At 29.3% G+C, this 20,753-nt stretch overlaps 1 protein-coding gene across 2 annotated transcripts; it reads right to left on the bottom strand.

Annotated features, from left to right (window-relative positions):
• Positions 1-232: 232 nt before the first annotated feature.
• Positions 233-20,140, bottom strand: LOC129960615 (major facilitator superfamily domain-containing protein 6-like). Of its 2 annotated transcripts, XM_056074151.1 has the most exons (5): positions 19,985-20,140; positions 15,167-15,329; positions 9,113-10,540; positions 8,815-8,955; positions 233-320 (listed from the first exon to the last, which is right to left on the bottom strand). In XM_056074151.1, the coding sequence occupies exons 2-5, from the start codon at positions 15,312-15,314 to the stop codon at positions 298-300; spliced, it is 1,740 nt and encodes a 579-aa protein (XP_055930126.1). In that variant the 5' UTR covers positions 15,315-15,329; positions 19,985-20,140; the 3' UTR covers positions 233-297. The 2 variants fall into 2 exon arrangements, with proteins under 2 accessions (XP_055930126.1, XP_055930125.1); XM_056074150.1 differs by lacking the exon at positions 233-320 and having other exon boundaries at positions 8,544-8,955.
• Between the last annotated feature and the right edge of the window lie 613 nt (positions 20,141-20,753).

Genomic DNA, 20,753 nt, shown 5'->3' with positions numbered 1-20,753 from the left:
CATTTTGCCGGAGTTTTAGTGTTTTTTATCCAATATTACAAGCAAATATAATATAAAAATAAGATAATTATATAATGAAATATAACACAACAAATAAAGCTTAAATACATATATATATATTTTAAAAATACACATGGCAGTTAAAACTAGATTTAAGTTTTAGACGTCAAAATTAAAAATTGTGTTATAGTCTGTGTATTTTCTGTAGGCGGTTCAGGGTCACATTTTCTACAAATAGGAGTAGAAAGTAATATTGTAGTGGATTTACATGTAGGCAGATGAAGCAGACAGCTGAGCTCAGGATGGAGTAACCAAATCGACTAAAAATGCATTATTATCAAAGTAAACAATTTGTCAAATAAAAACAAATACTTCGAATAAAAAATACTTGCATAATATTAACTTTGTCTTGTAACATTGGTAAGGTTTCGATTTATTTCATAACAAGCACTTAGTTATTACAGTATTCATAAACAGTGAGTATCTGCTGAAACAATATTAGGTGAAAGCTAATAAGCAAAAAACAAAAATATGTAATTTTCATAAAATTACTAAAATTAAAAATTAACTTTATACAAATCATCGACATATTAGTAAGTTAAAAAATGTTTAATTGTGAGATTAAATAAACCAATTTAGTAAACGAGAGGCCTCATTTGGTGATTCGCCGAAGGTCGCAAAATGCGTTATTCCTTGACTGTATAGCAGACAAGAGTAGTAATCATGTAATTGCTATTAAATAATTTTATACTTTTTCTAAGTATCATTACATAGTTCTTAATTCTTTTTTCTTTTTTTTTCAGACGATGCTACGATTTGAAGAAAATGTTAACACCGAACAAGCCTTCAGCTTAACATGTTAAACCTCGCTTATGGAAACCTCTATCAATCTGTTTATTAAAATAAAAATAAAAAATTTATATAAATGCACCGTATTATTTCTGTAAATGCTTACATAATATTAGAAAGAGAAAAAAATCCTCTGAAATACAACGCCTACTTTTCTGCTACCTAATTCAAAACTCCTAGTGTCAGTCGCACTAGTTTTTTTTTTTCTCTTCTTTTTAGTATTACGTCTAGTTAAATGCAATCAAATGGAAAAATGACAATGATTTTTTTTATCTGGGGATATCACTGTTCTATTATTTACAATATTTTTTCAAACAACCGCAATTATTGAAATGGGAAGCTCTTTTTTTAAGAATTCAAACATAACTTTTAAAAAAAATTAGAAATAACAATACCTTCTTTGCAATTATTGTCTTCATCGCTTCTTTCTGTATTTCGTTGCGTTTAGAAAAATAGTTATCATGAAAATTTTGCTTTTGAATAGAGTCCCTCACATTCTAGCTCGCAATCAATCTGACGTCGTTTTGCTCAAACACTCATAATGAATTTTTTTTCAGATTTTATTTTTACATGTTTGAGCCTAGTCAGCGCGGCTCATCAGTTCATAAATGAACAGTGTTAAAGAAAAAACATCATCAAAAGAATAGAATTAATTCCATAGAACTTCCATTAAAAGAGCAATGTGCTTTCTAAGTGGACTAAAATTTTTAATTATTGTTTTCTGCGTTGTATTTTTGAAAAATTACCGATATTTCTTACCTAAAAATAACCATAAAAAATGGAATTAAATTACCAATTAAAAAGCAACATTGCCTCGTAAATGGATCAAAATTTCGAATTGTAATTATCAGTAACGTATTTTTGAAAAATTATCGATATTTCTCCTTTAGATTCGTAACTCTTAACGAAGTAATGTACGCCAGATGTGTTTCTGTTATCGAAATATGAAAACATAACTAAAAACGTAACGTATAAAAGATATTGTGGGTAAGAAAGTGAAGCAAAAGTTAGGTGGGGGGGGGGAGGGGATCGTAAATTGATGGAGCGCCGTGCCAGAGATGCTCAAAATACATCTCAGTCTGCACTTTGCTCAAGGAGAAGGTATCGCTTTTAACTTTCCAGTAAATCACTCTATTTTGAATTGGGCAACTTTTTTATGTTTTTATCTTTTTTTCAGAATGCAATAATAATGAAATAAGTTTTAAAATGTCAGAACAAGTTAATTAGACAAATTGTATGAAATTCAATTTTTCACCAAAATGGAGACCATTCTGGACAAACTAAGTAATACAAGACGCATTTTTATAATTTCTTTTTAAAAAAATTACATATCAATTCTCAGAAAAAAAAATAATTTCAAGAGGAATATCTTAAAAAAACATTTAAATTAATTTTAATCTAAAATTTATCATCTCATTTTATTCTAATTAGAAAAATCTGTTCAATCACGTCAACGTATATTTTATTCTGATCATTTGCCGTACGTTTGGGACACTTGGTTTCCTATTTACTATTACTCGTCTTCATGCGTACTATCACCCCTTAAAGTTACTCCCATCATTTATGAAACACCCTGTATTTTATTCTGATTCGTTTGCCGTCATATTTAAGTACATCATCTTATGTATAGTCGTCAAAAAAGGGGGGGGAAGGGAGAGACAACTTTGTAACTGAAACATTTATTATCAAAAAACTTTCGTTGATAGAAATGGCTCAAACGGACAGGCTTATTTAGTTCGAAAAACTGATTTACATAATTACTAATTTATATCTCGGGACTTTTCCATTACGGAAATCGAGATATTTTTAATAATTCGATCGAATATGCCTTTCTCAAATTTCGTTCAAAAATTTGTGTACCAAAAATTCGTATATTAGGTTTCATTCCAGAATTCGCACATTTTTTTAGATACAAACAATTTTCTTTGCTGAAAACTCCGCTTGAAAAATCTCAATCCACTAAGGACCATATATTTAGTAAAACTCAGATTTCTAACAACAGAAATTCCATTTTCTTCATTTTGTTTCATTGTGATTACAAAAAATTAGTTAAACGTGACTTAGTTTGATCTCTAGCCTTAATTTTCATTTTCAAATCCCATTCATTTCAACATGTTTTTTTAATTGTAAATTTACGCAATTTATAATTTTTAAAATTATTTTAGAATCTATCTCTAGGATTGTTTCTGTCCCAGAAATTTCAGCCAATTTTTCACAGATATTTTTATCATGAATTTGATGCATTGGTGAAATTTTGTTTCATTTTTACAAACTAATTCGTGTAATGGCATTTTAAGTTAATGAATTTATCTAGTTTTATTTTAAGGAGGAAAATTTTTTTTCCTGTGAATTCATTAACCTAAAAATCACTTTTTTATTGAAAATAAAGATAGTACCGTTTTATTTTCAATAGATTTCAGCAATATTTTAATCAGATTAATAAAATAAGTATTATAATTTCAAATTGCAAAAATAAATGTTAATTTCCAGAAGAAAAGTTCATATGCTTTAAAGAATTGTATACAGAGGATTTATTAATTCTTCATTAATACTAACATTTTTTCCCCCTTTATTTCACTGAAACTATTTTTGATTTTATTTTCTCGTACCAATCGAAAACTCAAAAATGGAAGGAGTTAGTAAACGAATTATTGTAACCGTCAAATAATTAAAACCAATACTTTGCTGAAACTTTTCTTTTTAAATTTGCCTAAAGGCGATATTTATTTTTTTTAGAGTTGTGTCTGCCCTTCTGCGGAAATAAAGACTCAAAAATGGAAAGAGTTTGAACAATGAAATTTCGTATGTTGTCTTTAGAAGTCAAATTTACAAATTTTAATATTGCAATAAGTTTCGGTCAAATTCTTAATAAGGGAAATCATTATGCCTGCCTATCCCATCCCATGCGTATAAACGCGATTGCTCAAAAAATGCTAGGTGGATGAAATCTGGTAAAAGATTTTGCCAAAGGATTTAAAGAACTACGTCAAATTCTGAGCCAGCTCTGCCAAATAGTTGATTATCTGTCGATTATTGATTGTTCAAACGTGCTTGAAACAGAAATACAACATTCTAGATTAATGAAATTTGGTATTTAGCGTTGGTGCTAAAACTATAGACCTGTGTAAAGATTTCGATTATTAAACCAGTTAATGAAGAAAATTTTTTTAGGTTTTCCTTATTTCTGCAAAGTAATTCAAAACATTATATGCTTTTTCGAATATTAAAAACATTAATCATCTATACTAGAAATACTATATATATAGATATATGTATTATACATAAGGGCAATCACAGTCAGAGTATATTAAAAAAATCAATAAAAAGATCATTGCTTTTTTTGAATATTTTAAAAAACATTAATCATTTATACTATATATTTGTATTATACTTAAGGCCAACCACAGTCAGAGTATATTAAAAAAATCAATAAAAAGATTATTGTTTTTTTTTAATATTTCAGAAAACATTAATCTACTATAATAGGGATACTATATATATGAATATATACATAAGAGCAATCACAATCGGAGTATATTAAAAAAAATCAATAAACGTATCATTGCTATTTTTAATATTTCAGAAAATATTACTCAACTATGATAGTGATACTATATATATATATATATATATATATATATATATATATATATATATATATATATATATATATATATATATATATATATATATATATATATATATATATATATATATATATATATATATGCATAAGGACAGTCACAATCAGGGTATATTAAAAAAAGTCAATAAAAGGATGAAGTGACTACTAATTTGCATATAATCTGCTTGACACTGGAGTTTTCCGAATGATACTGGAAGCCTATTGTAAAGTCTCGATCCAATAACAGGTAGCGTTATGATCAAATTCTTTATTTACAGCTTTATTACATAAAAACAACTCTTTCTCATCTAGGTTAAATGAATGATGCTATTTATAGCACGAAATTTAAACAAGAATAGTTCCTCGAACAAATTTGGAGAAAACGCCTTCCCAAGAACAGCTAACAGGCGGTTGGCGTCTCAGGCTACTGCAGGGTTAGCTCTAGGAATCCACCGAATTTCCTTCGGGTTGAATTTTTCTCAGAAGTCCACTTCATACCAAGATCCTCTCCCCTTCTTCTTAAGAAAAATCTCACCTTTTATCTTTCTCTCAGACTCCACCTTTCCTGTCCACTCCCTGTTACCCAATCACCGTTCAGAACAACCCGAATCGTCTCTGGTCGCCCGTGGGAAATGTCCATTGATGATCCACCTTCCACAATGGGAAAAATGAAGGACATCTGGACATCTGGAGTGTTTGACACTCTCGCCTTTCGAAGACACGATTTATTTCCCTGGGAAACGCACGTGTGGTTCCTTATCTGGATTAGCACTAATTGGCCAGACGACCGTACTTAAAAGGAGGGTCTTCCATTTGGCAATCTGGAGGCACTTAACACTGTGGGAGTTTCGTTGATGAAGAATGGCCCGGAATGTAAATTATCGAGTGTGGGAAATAGGAATGTCACAGTGGTCACCCAGGGAAGAAGCTGAATCATTACACCATTATCAACCCCGAAATTATACAAAGAAGCATGTGAATATATATAATTCCCGGATTGTATAAGTGATTGTGACCTCGAATATGACATCGTTTTCTCTTTTTTAATATAGTGTTAAGGCTATAACAATGGTATTTCTAAAATTTTATTTTAGTTATTTTCGTATAATAATGTTATGACATGAGAAGAAGTGATTTATTGTCTTATTTGAATGAGAATGAAATGGTGATGCCATTGCTTATCACATTTAATCTAACTAAAATGAATGGTTCAAAGGCAGGATTTTCAGTGGTATAAAACAATACAGATACAATAAGAGTAGATGCCTTAATGAATCTGAGGGTGATAAAAATGAACATGTTTCAAGGAATAGAAGGGGAAATTATTATGAAACGGTTAGAACCGTAGGACGGCAACACATCTGGTATCTGTATTTCAAATTTCTGCGATGAAATTAACAATGAATGTGTTTGAATTCTAAGCATGGATTGTTATTACTGCGACAGAAAAAGTGATGTTGAATTTTATTCACTTCAATCTAATGGATTAATTATTAGTTATCTTATATTTAATGATTAAAATTTGTTTTGGTTATACCATCTTTATTTGAAATACTTCAGAAAAATATATAATCATATTTTAAGAACAGATGTTCCAGTTATTCCAAAAAAAAAAAAAAAAAAAAAGAATTTCAATAAATAAAAATTGATACTCTATTGAGTGCATTGATAAGAAAAAAAAATATCATTAAAAAATAGAGCAGCAGAAATGTACATTTATTTTTGACTTGCATATATAAATGGGGCAGGGGTCATCGCCGCTATTTGAAATCCTTATGTCAAACGAAATTTAAAATATTTAAACTTTATATGATTGATATTTAAATATTAATTTTACATAATAATGCATTATTTGCATAACTTGTCATTGATAATTATAGCTTTGAAAAGAGAGAGAGATTAAAATATAAATCTTTTTTTAAATCACATTTCAACTATATAATTATTCTTCCTTCTGATTCGCCTGGTAGAGTTGGCAGGGGACACGGTTCTTTGAGACTCCATCATCCGTATATCCAGTATTTAAACCTTGCCTGTTGGATGAAAGTAAATTTTCTGCTTGCTGAAAACAAGGGACGATGATGACGAATTATAATGATTAAACTAGCCCTTACTCTTCTTCTAAGAATTTGCAATAACTTTTTTAATATATCAAAACATATTATTTCAATTAGTGGCCAGATATTCTTATTTCGATCAGGACCATTCTGTAACCTCAAAACGCACATCGCCACACCAGAAAGCAGGATGTGGTAAAATACAAATAATAAATAAATACATACATAAATAAAAATCGGAGGCAGTTAAATAATTTGCTGTTAAGAATTTCTAAAAAAGAAGCATGAAAAGGTAAAATAAATAAATAAATAAATCTAAATAATGCATTTTGCTGTTTTATTACTATTTTCTCTATTAATTTTTTATATGAACTATTTACTAATGAGTAATGTACTTCATGAAAGCAATTTTTAAAAGGACACTTTTCTTAATAAGCTAAAAATATTTATTTTAATTATTTTTTACATTCTAGTCTTTAATTTTTAATTCATTATTTTAATTATTATAGAATCTTATAATAAATTTTTCTCAAATCCATTGTCAAATGGTGTCATATATACCAATATTTAAATAAAATAATCTTTTACCTGACATATTAGTTCTGAACATGCTAAAATAGTGTCTAATAATCGAGAACACACAACTGTGTAAAATGTCAGAGCTCTAGCACACCAGAAAACGCGAGAAAAATAAATTACAACATTCCATCTTTACAAACAGGAAACAAATCGAGTCAAATAAAAATCGGGACAAACGAGAAATATAATTTCAGTTTGGGTCGAATCGAGCAAACGTTTTTATATTCATTACAAATAGTCGAAATTTGAAACTTTCTCGATTAACCTCGGATCACTTAAACTGTATTCTTGATGCAATAGGTTTCTATATAAAAAGGAATAAATAATAATAAAAACCTCAATATAAATAAACATTATTTTATTAATTATATAATAATATTGGAGATCATAAAATTATACTATATACATCAGAAAATTCTCTGTGGAATAGTAAAATAAACACATACAGAAAATTTTAACAGATAAATGAAAATGAATAAATGGAATATGAATTATTATTTTTTTTATGCATTTTAAAATGTGTCAGAGGTTAATATGGCCATGTTGTTGATACGGCCACATAACGGTTTCAGCTTTAGTTTAAGTTTTTATCAAAAAAGGATTCTATTATCTTGGAAAGGAAAGTTTGAGAAGATTTTTCAATAGCTTGATGAACTTAATTAGTACAATAACATTTCTTATGAATGAAAAAAATTCAGTTTCCTTACTTTTCAAAGCTATAGTTCTAATTAAAAAAAATTTTCGTGTAGTTAGAGAATTAAAGAAATATAAAGAATGTCCTATCCTATATTAACCTGATAGGAGTTTTAATGTTCTGCCATTATGTGTAACGAATTTTATCAAGACGTTGATCATTCTTGCAAGAATCACGAGAGATTTCATAAATCTATCAGTTATCAAAAAGTTATCACGCCATTAGAGGTTGTAGTACATGCAGACTTTTTTTCAATCAAAATTCAAGAACTTTTTGTTTAAATACTTATTTTATCCTATCTCGTGTTTTTGGTAATGGATCTTGACCATTTTAATTTTACAAAATTTAAGATTTTTTTTTTTGTATGTGATTTATTTTAAGCATGAATTATTTCAAATGGATATAAACAAGTTCTTTTCATAAATATAATGAATTTATGCCCTGAGCGCATTTATTCAGAAAAATAGGAAACTGGCAGAATTATCTTCAGGGACCATGTTACCTTTATAAAAAGGTGTTTTGTAGAATGTGAAATTTGAAATTGAAAAACAAAAATTACCCTAAAAACTTAAATAGTACAATTAACAAACGCTAATAACACTTGCTTTTCTTGTTTTAAAAATTACTACAATCACAATATTAATGTGAAATTAAAATGGCCCCATTGATTTCAAGTACTTTAACAGAGTTCTATAAAGAAATAAATGAACTTTCAAAATAAGTTTATTAAGCTTGTAATATCAAGGTTGAACATAAAAAATATCCTTGAAAATGTTAAAAAATTATTTAAAAATTAACATATATATAAATAAATTTTATCATAATAATCACGTGAATATATGAAAAACATTTCAACTTAGAAATGAAAATGAATAAATACAATATGAATTTCTCGCTGTTTTATACATAAAACCATTTTACTATTAGATAGTATACTATTTTATTGCCTTTAACAAAACAATTGTATGAATACTATTATGTGTCCTGGAATGACGTTACATCAATACTACCTTTCTGTCTCCGGATGAAGAAGTGCAGGATGATGCTTAAAACCATGCCAAAACCAGCAAAGACGCTCAAGTAGAAGAAAGTAGTGTGACCTCCTAAATTGTCAAAACCTAATCCGGCTACAATGCATCCAATACCAGCACCTGCAATATTAATCGTATAAAATGGGAAATGAATGAAGCAAAATATTTTTAATGCAATATATTTGGTACCTATAAAAATATATCCCGAACTTATTGAATGATAATTTTTTAATAGCTTTTGAGAATATTTTGAAAATAAATACGTATTAACATTTACCTAAACCTTCATGAGCCGTAAAAAGAACGGCTTGAGTTGTAGCTTCAGTTCCAGGCTTAGCGCTGAGCTTCGCGTAAGATGTCACAGAAGTATAAAATATTCCATAAGTGAATCCGTGAAGAACTTCCGCCGGAAGAATAAGCCATGGGTTACTCAAGTGACTGTACCAAAAGAACCGGATGCAGTATGACATCAGAGCCAAAGTTAAGACATTGAAATGCCCAATCTTCTTGATAACCCAACCTGAAAAGAACATGAAGGGGATTTCTCCCACAAAGCACTGCACAAACTGGACCATGCCGCAAAGGAAACGACTTCCACCAATTGTCGTCAGATACCATACCAGATAGAACCATAAAACTCCTGTGCCAATACCATTCAATAAGACACAAAGTTTAAAAGCTAAGAACTCCTTTGACTTTAAAACAGCACCTATATCTTTCAAAAGGTTCTTCGAAAACTTAGGTTTCACTAAATCCAGTCGAAGTATGTTCAATAAAGATACAAGGGACATAGCTGTCATAAGAATCCATGCAGCTGTGAAGTCATTCGTATAATCATTGAGAAGTCCACCAACAGGAGACATCAGTCCCCAGCCGATTGCACCATACAGTCTCTGACGACCGAACTCAGCACCAGTTTTTTCTACACTTTCACAGCATGCTGTGTCAGAAAGCGTAAAGAGACCATTTGTGCATCCCATACCAAAAGTGGTCAGTATTGCATAGATCCAAAATTGGTACGTTTCAAAATCGCTAACGAATTTCTTTTTTGATGAATCTTCCTTTTGTTTCTCTTTCAGAGTTCCACAGTCGACCTTGTGGCACATTCCTGTGGATTTACAACATATTTCACATGTCGGTAAGAAATGGAAATAAAGTAAAGTTAACAAAGAGCCATTTTCCTTTCCTTTAAAAAATAGAGAATTTTCGCTTTTATTATTGTTTAGAATAAGAATTTCACTGATATTCATTGCTTTCAAATCTTGGTTCGAGCATTCATCAGAAAAATTGGACAGATAATCTAGTGAAAGAAAACACAACTGAATTTTTTCATTATTGGCGGTCTCCGGAAGTGATTCTGAGAAAGAGCTATTTCCGTTCGAAGGACAGTTAATGTACAACTGCGATGAATTCAGGTATATGTAGGAATTAAAAAAATATGTGTTATTGTCCAGTACCGCTTGATCTTCTCCTTTTTCGATTTTTGGAATCGTTAGAAGCAGAATAAAGAAGATAGTCTGGACTATTGAAAGAATGCAGATGACGGCCTTCAGCTTGTTGAAGTAGTCAGCAATGTAACCTATGACTGGTTTAGTGAAGATGAACAGAAACTGTTGAGTAGTTAGAATAGCCGCAAGGGATGAAGCTGTGATACCGATTCTGTTCTTTGCAAAGATAGTGATATATGGTAGTGAAGTACCTAGAGCTTTTTGGGGGAAAAAAAAGGAATAAAAAATTACGATAAACACAGAACATAATAAAATTTGAAAATATGAATTAAAAATTGAAAAATAAATAAGAAGCTTAAAGCATAGGATATATTACTTGCAACAATAATATTAAACTAAACTTAAAATGTTTATAAAAAAACTGAAGCTATGTTTTATTGGAAATAGGCTTTTATCGTTTTTCATTCTTTGTTTGTTTGGCAGCTTGTTATTTAAGAAGAATAAAAAAATTAATCTGGCTGATTGCCATTTGAGTTTTTATTATGGAATTGCTAAGAAATTTTTTAGTTCAAATATTTGTCTTTTGTTACCAAACAAAACGCGAAAGCGGAAATTCAGTGTCTAAAATGGTTACAAATTTCGACATTCTTCGCGATAACCGTTTTCTAAACAGCAGATTTATTAATGCGACTATAAAACAGTGCCTGTTAAAATAAAAGCGGCAGTTGGAAAAATAAATTTTATCAGCACCCATGTTGATTCTTTTTCCTATTTCTTGATTAAATTGGACTGTAATACGAATGTGTGGAAATTGTGATATCTTGATCAATTTTGGCTCATCTTTTTGTTTTTATCAACAAAATGTGTTAAGAAGTAAAATTAATTAATTTTCAGTTACAAACCCAACTAAGCGTTAATATAATTTAGATTAGGATCGCAAAGGAAGTATAATACAAATGCTTCAATAATACAATAATACAAAGGAAGACAAATGATGCCAATGAAAATGGAAAATGATACTAAAATATACTTAAAAAAATGGTTTGAAATTTAATATATGAACTCGGAGAGAATCTGAAATTTTTTTTTTTAACAAAATCTTTTTAAAAACGCTTGTTTATTAGTGTACTAAAAATTATGATTTTTTTTTTTTTTTTTTTTTTTTTTTTTTACGTATTTTCTGCTTTTTAGTCTTTAAATCATAATTCATCTTTATAATTACAGAATCATAAAATCATTTTTTTCCTCAAATTCACTATAAACTATAAACAGAAATTTAAGTTCTGAAAATAGTAAAATAGCATTGGGTTTTCATTGAGAATACCCAAGTGCATTGCTCGTTTCGGTATCCGGAGACTACCAGTTTCTGACGATTCTACATCGCTAAGGGGTAAGACGCAGGTGGATGAGCACATTTCCGGAATTGTTCGTCATTCTTTGACATTGATTTTCGCCCCATTAGATACTTTTTTCGTTTTTTTTTTTTTTTTTTTTTTCCCAACGTGTATGTGAGTGTCGTGTTGTTATTGATCGTACTATTATATTTTAACTCAAAATTGCTCATTGATTGATTACATATAAGTTTAATTCAAATGGCAAGAAAGTTTTTAGGAATAGACCGAGATTATCAACCTTTGTTAATTTCAAGTTGCTTTCAAAATATTCAATAACAAATAAAAAAAAGTGTTTTAACATAAAAAAATTATTATTTTGTAAAACAGTAAATTATCAAATTTTAAGAACAGAGATCTTCCATATATTATCAGAATTTAATGTTTAAGCCTCTGATGGTAAATAAAAATTATTTTAAAATATTTTATTGTGAATTAGAATCTTTTTCCTGTAATATTACAAGTTATCTGCAATTTTTTCGCTTTCTAAGTCTGCGAAAATTCTAAGTTCACTTTAGTGTTAAATATAAACATCTCCTTTTTTTTTTTTTTTGTCATCTTTTTTCTAATCCTTTTTTTGACTAAATAAACGCATCCTGACGCATGCGAAAAGCAAGGAGGATTTTCGATGAAACTCTGCATATCAAGAAGTATTACAATCTATTACAGAATTTTGTCTTAACAAATTCGAAATAAATCAAGCTAAATAGAAGTTTTTAAAAAATAGGTGCAAATTTTGAAAAATATATTCTATTAGTGAATTTTATCAATTATAAACTGTGGGAATAATTCATAACAAAAATTCAATCAGCCATCCTCCTTGAAGAAAACGGAGAATTATAAAAAACAACGTAATAGATTTGTCTCGGCGATTAAAGTACAACAAAACTGAAAATATTGCTGAAAAACTGAATCTAGAAGTTGCTTATTCGTAGATTTTTCACCTCAAACTCAAATTAAGAACTTTGTCTTTCAAAGTGAAAGTATAAAAGGGCACTTGAAACAGATTTTTGATTGGAGAACCAAGTACCCTCGAAGAATTAATGACATTCTCTTCCAAATCCTTTTAATTCAGGGGCAATTCGTCAACTCAAAATCCAGTAGTATTACAAAAGATATATTTCAAATCCAAACCAACGCTCCCTTCGATTCTTTCAAATGCTCGATAGATTGCATTTCTTCCTATCGACCGTTTGGGTCCGAAATTTACTGTTTTGACGTCAAAATCATATAGCGACATTTATCGTATTTAATCTGTTTTGTAATTCATTCACATGTACATGGACTGTTTGTTCAACTGATGGGTTTAGTTAAAAGACTTATCTATAATTCAAGAATAAAGATTGCATACTAAAATTTAATTATCTAGCTGGTTGAGATTATTCATTGTAGTACTCACATATGAATGAATAATTAAAAATCCAATCCATTGGCAGACTTGATCCAAAATTTGATACAGATATAAAATTCTAGTAATAAAACCATATTTCATCTATATAGCTCGCTGCATTTTTGAGTTACTGTACTAAACTCGCACGCAAACAGAAATGAAATTATTTAAAAAAGAAGGGGGCCAATTTGTGATCTTCCCTATCATTAGGGATGGGCTTTTTTGAGGTGACGTTTGGCGGTTAGTTTAGCGTTTCCCCCGAATTTAGCAACACTTCACGAAGCGAAGTGAGCACAGACAACCATAAACTAATCCGTCCCGCCCATAGGCATTCGAATAAATTGAGTGATCGGAACGCTGTGATCTCATAGACGGGAACTATGCTATAGGTGGGATCTCATAGTCCTAAGGGTCATTTATTACTGGCCATGGTACAACCCCTCCCATTGGAGGTACGTCCCTTATCGGTAAGGAGTAGTCCTTCACTATTTTTGTACCCATCAGAACGGCACCATGCCGGAAGCTTCTCTTCCCCATTTTTGAGGTGACCCACTAGGGCGTGGGAGATAACACAGATAAGGTTATTCCGTGCTGGAAGCCTGACGGCCCATGGTTTTAATTTGGAAATGTTGCAATGCTTCAGGCAAAAAAACGAATAGAGTTTGAGCTATTTTGCAGTAATAATAATAAAAATAGTACGACTTTTGAATATTAACTGATTGGATTGAAAATTCTATACAAGTCTTCAGTTTTCATATCGAAGCTACATACCGAAATTTATATATCATTTCTGAATAATCACATTTTAACAGTCAAAAATCGCCAAACTAATAAGCAATCAACCATTTTCAGAATTGATTTCTATTTGACAGAGGTCTTTAAAACTATGATAAAGCATTATACCAAACTTTATCTATCTAGCCTTTTTTGAGACATCATGCTCGAGTGTAGATTAAAATTTTATCCAAAATATGATGTAATACATTATTAGTACAAAGACTGCACACGAAATTTCATTGCTCTAACTCTTTTCACTTTTGAGTTTTAATTTTTTCAGACGGGAGGACATAATTCTAAAACGGACTTTTTTTTGGTTTCAAGGATTTATAAAACATGAAATTTCGTGAAATTCTAGGTTTTATTTATTTAGTGATTACAGTGCTTTGTATTGCATACTCCGTGTACAAGAAAGTAAAGGCAAAATATCTCTAGTGAAATAATGAAGGAAAAAACAGTATATAAAGTACCGCCCGCCTTTAATTCTTTCAATCAGAAAATGTCAACTGAATTTTCTGCTGGAAACTAAGCTTTGTTCTTTTAATTTAAAATTCGAACAACTTAATTATTCCATTGATAGGATAAAAATATTGCTGAAATCGATTTAAAATCAAGCGTGTTCGTTTATTTTTTTAGGAAAAGTACTTCTTAGTTTAATGAATAAGTTTCCTTAAAATAAATCTGATAAATTTATTGCCTTAAAATGTCAACGAGTAGTACGAATCAGTTTCTTAACAATAAAATAAAGTTTCATTTAAAAATATTGTAACCTAAGAAAATCATTTAAACAAGAATGTCCGATGTTATTGAAAATGTCTTGAATGGAATCAACCGTAGAGTTGTATTCTAAAATATTTTGAAAAAGTAATGAAATTCTTAAATTTTAAATAAAAAAATTATATATTTCTTTTAATTTGAAAATGAATGGCCAAGTTTAAGATCAATTTAAATCTTTTTTTCTGCTAATTTTTTGAAATGCCGGAGAACAAATATTATTTTCCTATGAAGAGGCGAGATTTATTTAATATACAATCTCTAGTGGGTTGGCTAATAACATATGTAAAATAATACTTTATAAAATGTAATAACTAAATCTAAAATTTCATAAAAAGTTTTTTTGATTAGTTAATTTTTTTGAAAGTGAACAATGCGTCTACAATATATAATTAGATGAAAAGAATCAAGATGTAATTAGATGAAAGAATCAAGCGGTTGAAGACCGGGGAAAATAGCCCTCCTCGCCCCTCTGCTAACGCCGCCTCTGGTTCCCGTTGTTTTTTATAAAGGACTACTCCTTGATAGACACTACAGTGTTATTTTCCTACCTCCGATGAATAGAAAGAAATGCAGTTTAAATCGGAGCATTTCTCTGTCGATGTGCCAGAACTTCTGGATCTCCGCCGTCTTTTGTGTAGCCGATTTGGAAGGGATTATGTAAATGTCTCCATTTTTTCCATTTTCCTGGGCCATCATTATGAACAAAAAACTCTGTAAGAAAACAATAATATTAAAAAATCAACATCACAGAAAGAGAAATAAAAATGATGGAATGCCAATGACTAGAATTTGACTTTAAATAAAGAAGTTGACATTATTTAGTCTTGCTTTGCCAAGTTGACGGTGTGACGCAAGAACTGCGTGATACCAAACGAACCTATTTTGATAAGTTAGAAATTCTGATTGAGTTCTGCTCCTTTATAATATGCGAATGGAGATATATTAATACTGGTAGAGTGAAAGATGCCCTCAATTTAACACAATCATATTTATTAAAATTCCATTATTTCTTCTCATATTGTTCACCGCTTCATACATTTTTCTCCTTTTCAGTCAATACACTCGTCTGTCTGAGGTGGAAGACCAACTGCCAACTTTACAATCAAATTATAGTATTGTGTGCCTAAACCGCTATTACAGACATATCAGAAATTTGTTCATTGTAGCGGGGATTTAATAATTCAATCAAATATTGATTTTTATTGGAAAAGGAAATCGAATTTGGAATTACTCTTTTCTCCTTTTCGTTCTTACTGTTAATTGTGTTTTAGTTTTCGAATGAGGAAATGAGTTCTCAATTGTTCACTGAGAGTGCAATTATTATTCTTGCTAATGAACGAAATTCTATCAAAAATTGATTCTCTTCCTCCTATTAATGGATGTTTTGTTATTTCTATTAGGAAAACGAATATATTGATCAATAAATACTAACATAACAGGATCTCTCCAGGTTCCTATAAATTTATTGAATGTTTCTACATAGTCATACTGTCCTATATATTTCAATTAACCGAGACAGAATTGAAACTTTTAGAATGCTTCATATTATTGTCTTTTATTATGCAGATTTACTCCAGGTCGTTAAATGACTCTGCAGGACACTCACTCCCTGCAGCTGGCCAGCATCACAAATTGCACCTTGTTTAAAGGAAATTCGAGTTCTGTACATATTCATACACAATTGTTTATCTGTCGAAGTATTTACTGAACTGAGAGATGTGCAAGAAAACGTACGGGAATATGTAAAAATGAAAGTGAATACACCTACTTCTTTGATACGGTAATTTATAATATGCTTATTCATGTTTGTTACTATTAAATTTCAAGGGATTAAAAAAATCTAGACAACTTAGGTATTATCTCTTAATTTTTCACCCAACATTCAAATTATTTATTTATTTTACCCATTTCAATTTTCTAATCATGGCAAATTTTTTTTACAGCAATTACATTTTTAAGATTTCTAGATACCATTTCCGTAAATTAAAATCAAAATTTTCCCCAGAGGCTGGCAAATTCGGGCATTTAAATATTAATTAATTTATATTATTTTAAAGAAAATGTACGCTACTGAAAACATTCTAGTTCCAGAGTGCATGGCATAAAATGAACGGCAGATAAATAATTAATAAAAGCAGAAAGCGATAAAACTTTGAAACATTAAAGATCATAATATAATTTAGACTTATAATCAATCTTAAAAGAATTTGAAAACACCCTAACTTAAATATTGAAACTTAAACACATTAAAAAATATAGAGGAGACTGGTGCAAAATGAAGAACGGCTTTGTTTACGTTTATGGTAATCAAACTTCACCATCTTACTGATACTAAAAGCGCTTCATACTGCCAGTGACTAAGAATTCACAAAAATGGTGACAGTGAAGCCACTGCTATGGTTTCGTTGTTTGTTAGATGATGTTCGCATATTTTGTCTAACTTGCTGTAATTTTCAAACTCCTAAACCAAAGATGTCGTCGACTGGAGATCTTTGGGTTAGATATTTTTTGTTATCTATAACTGCTTTAGACAATATGCTTCCCAAAATCACTATTCTGACTCTTGTTAATCCAACCAGAAAAAAATACTATTTCCAAATGAGGCAAGATGGCCTGGGTAAGTTAATAATCTAGCCTCGATTGCTTTTTAGTGTTTTTTATTTGGCGTTTATATGGATTTTTTTACTTATTTTATGTAATTATTTAGAACAACATGCTCCACAAACTGTTTCATACAACATTGTAAGACTCATAGAGCTATGGATAATAATTTGATAAATTAATCTTTGGGAGATATGCTACTTCAAAAGGAAACAGATGAGATATATCAACTACATTTAAAGCAACAAATGGAAGAGACTCAGAATGCAAAAAAGGAATTGTTACTAAAAAAATTTGTCTCCTGAAGAAAAAAAAAAAAAAAAAAAACTAAGAAACCCGTAGCTTATGATATCAGCTTAGACTTCCAGAGAAAGTATGAATTTTTACCTTTAGTGAAGTCTATGTTGACCTCAAAACTAGGAGAAAGTGTTGCAAGTGTTACTAATAGTGGTTAATACTGGCTTAGAAATGTGAAAATTTGTGTCAGATATTTATTAAATAAAAAATATTGATTTTTTTGGACATATAATTAAATAAAATTTACAATTTTTTGAATATATCCTTTTCATTACAAACTGTTTATTTTATGCTATTTTCTCTCATATGTTATTAATTAATTGCCATAACTTTAAGTAAATCCTCAGTTTATCTTGAACAACCACTTACTTAATAATCTCATTGTCATATTATTGCTCTATTCACCGGTTATGTCTGGAGGTTAAGAGTTCAAACTCTTTGTGACACTCCTCTCACATCGGCAAATCGGTCATACAAACAGTTTAAGAAAAATACTTAACAAAGTTTAATGAATTTTTGTTCTGTTTTACATTTAAAAAAATAAAATGTATTAAATTTTTATTAGAATTTTCATTCTACCCCATGATAATATCTTGTCCCAATATCGGGGCAAGACGATACTTTTGCATTATCGTTTTAAAATAGGAAAATAATAATTGATTATATCAAAAAATATTATCCAGCTAGTTACAATGCAATTTTTATTGCATTATATCTAGCAAGGGCATTCTAATAATTTATCTCAAAACCTGAATTTATTAAAAATGATCAACTGTGAACAATGTCACCTTGCCCAAGTCTCCCCTATAAGGAATTTGAAATTGAACACATTCAGTCTTAAAAACTTTAAAAAGCACATTAAGAATTTAAAAGCGGAAAAATTTAATTTCAAAAATAACAAGAGGTATATAAAAATATCGTTATTCAGAAAACTTATCAAAATTTTTGTAAAATGTATGAAACAAGAATTTATCAATATGATTGAATTTTACAAATACATTCTCAATTAAGTTGTTGTCTTGAGAGTTCTGACTTGAGCAGATATAAGAATGAATCTCAGGATATCGGCACAATCAATTTTATTATTAATGATTTTGTGAAAAGGAGAATATATGAAGATTGTTGTCTGGATTTGTTGCGTATTATTATTTGTACGCTAAATGTTATGTAAATAAGATGAAGATATATACTGGAAATCAAAATAATTATTTTTGTAAAATAAATAACGTGTGAATTTAATTATAACTAAATACAACGAAAGGAACTTACAACGATTATTGACCAGTAGTAGACAAAGATTATTCTAACTTTTGCCTTTAACTTCACCATTTGTTGATAAGCCCCCATGGCTATACTGTAATTTTTTAACGCTCTGCAAACAACTTCAGGCATTATTTAGGAAATTCTTTATTTTCGGTTCTTTATATTCGATTTGCCTTTTTACAAGTATTAACTATTTATTTTAATTTCTTTAAATGTTTTTGCAACTTGATGATGCTTCTGTTAAAAAATGTAATGCCTCTTCAAACGCGATAGTACATTTTCTCTCCTAAATATCAATTTTGTCTGAAGACAGCCTACGATTTGTCTTAGCTACAATCTGTCTTAGGCAAATTCAGTTTTTGAAAATTTATATAATTGTATAATACGAAGAAATATTTCCCAAAAATACTACGAAACTTACAGAAACGCCACATAAAAACTTTCATTTCTTATAATTTTTGCTTTTTTTCCCCATCTAAATAACTAAATTTTTTATTATGTTTATAGATCAATTTTATCCATGGATTTGAATTAAACGTTTGAATTTCTATGCACTTTATCTACTCTGAGTTACATATTTGACAACTTCGAAAGGGCGCGTTCAACGAAAACAAATGTATAAAAATTGCACACAGCCGTAGTCGTATCATTATTTGAACATTATGTGAAGAGAAGACTACGTTGGCATTCTTTTATCAAAAGGTATATTTAATATAATATTCTTTTTAATTAAATAATGCGGAGTAAACAGGTGGAAAAGAGATTAATTAACCTGAGATATATCTGCCATTTTTTTAATATTTTGAAAATATTTAATCTTGTGCTTTTTCCAAAAAAAATTATTTTTGAACGAAAATATTTAAAATTACGAGAAAACGCCCAAATATTTTTTGAAGCAAAAGTACGACTTTACGATAATCGAAACTTGATTTTGTAAGTTTATTTTTGTCCAATAAGAGCATACTTTTGTACATTGTATAGTATTCAATCACATTTTAAAAAGAAAACTTCTCTGAAATATAAATATGAATAGTTTTAAGCACTATGTGATAATTTTTTTTCATGAAGCATTTCATTTAAAAAATATATATTACAAAAACGATTATTATAAATTATTTTCATGGCTGTTAATTTTTTTATTTGAAGATGTTTCAATACACTTTCAATGTATGAAAGTAGTAACAAAAGGAAGATAATTTACTCACTTTTCAAGACAAGTTTGAGAATATTGGTGGAGTACTTTAACTGCTATTGGTGGAGTACTTTAAACACAAGTTACAATTAACAGAAACTTTTATATGTTTTCGTACGATACACAATCGTCAAAGAGAGAGTATTTCCAAACCCGTTTTCTCCGCTGCGAGAACTAAATCCATGTCATTAAATTCACCGCAAAATCTTAAGTGACTGAATGCAATTCTTATCTAGGGCAATAAATAATAATAGATCATATAATCAGCAAAATCGTAAATATGCAACGAACTTTGTATATACAAGACAATAAAAATAACTTCCAAAACTGAATACGCTAAACTGGGTGTCTGAGAAAAGCTGTTAATACATTGTTTGCTAACTCAAAACTGTTTTATTTTTACCTAAAAGTCTAACGATTTTTCAACTGACGAAAATTTTGCATATTTAGTGACAAGCTTAAATTAATTTTTTAAAAATTATATCTGTAATAAAAATTCTCGTAATCAGTTATATAAAAACTGAAATTTAGAGCTTTTTCCTTCTTTCGGTATTCTAAAAAGTGTACGGAATGAAAGAAAACAATATCACAATTAGTTTTCGGCGTTCCTTAGTTAAACAAATTATTTTGCTTTATTTTGTTTTCAAATAGTATAACAGAATAACAGTTTTGATTTAACACATCTATTATTATATAGTCACCTTAGACGGCCATTTGAATCGCTGGATTTATTGATTATATTTAATAAAAGTTAAATCGTTTATATATAACTTTATGCCCAT

This window comes from Argiope bruennichi, chromosome X2 (genome assembly GCF_947563725.1).
Source record: "Argiope bruennichi chromosome X2, qqArgBrue1.1, whole genome shotgun sequence".
NCBI classification, from domain to species: domain Eukaryota; kingdom Metazoa; phylum Arthropoda; class Arachnida; order Araneae; family Araneidae; genus Argiope; species Argiope bruennichi.
This window is presented reverse-complemented; position numbering and strand designations above follow the sequence as displayed.

What these genes read in the sequence shown, in the direction of transcription:
- LOC129960615 (XM_056074150.1), bottom strand. Translation starts at nt 15,314, where the DNA reads ATGATGGCCCAGGAAAATGGAAAAAATGGAGACATTTACATAATCCCT. An exon ending in TTTCTTTCTATTCATCGGAG is followed by an intron (nt 10,541 to 15,166) that starts GTAGGAAAATAA and finishes TCCCCCAAAAAG; the next exon opens with CTCTAGGTACTTCACTACCA. An exon ending in TACGGCTCATGAAGGTTTAG is followed by an intron (nt 8,956 to 9,112) that starts GTAAATGTTAAT and finishes TTAATATTGCAG; the next exon opens with GTGCTGGTATTGGATGCATT.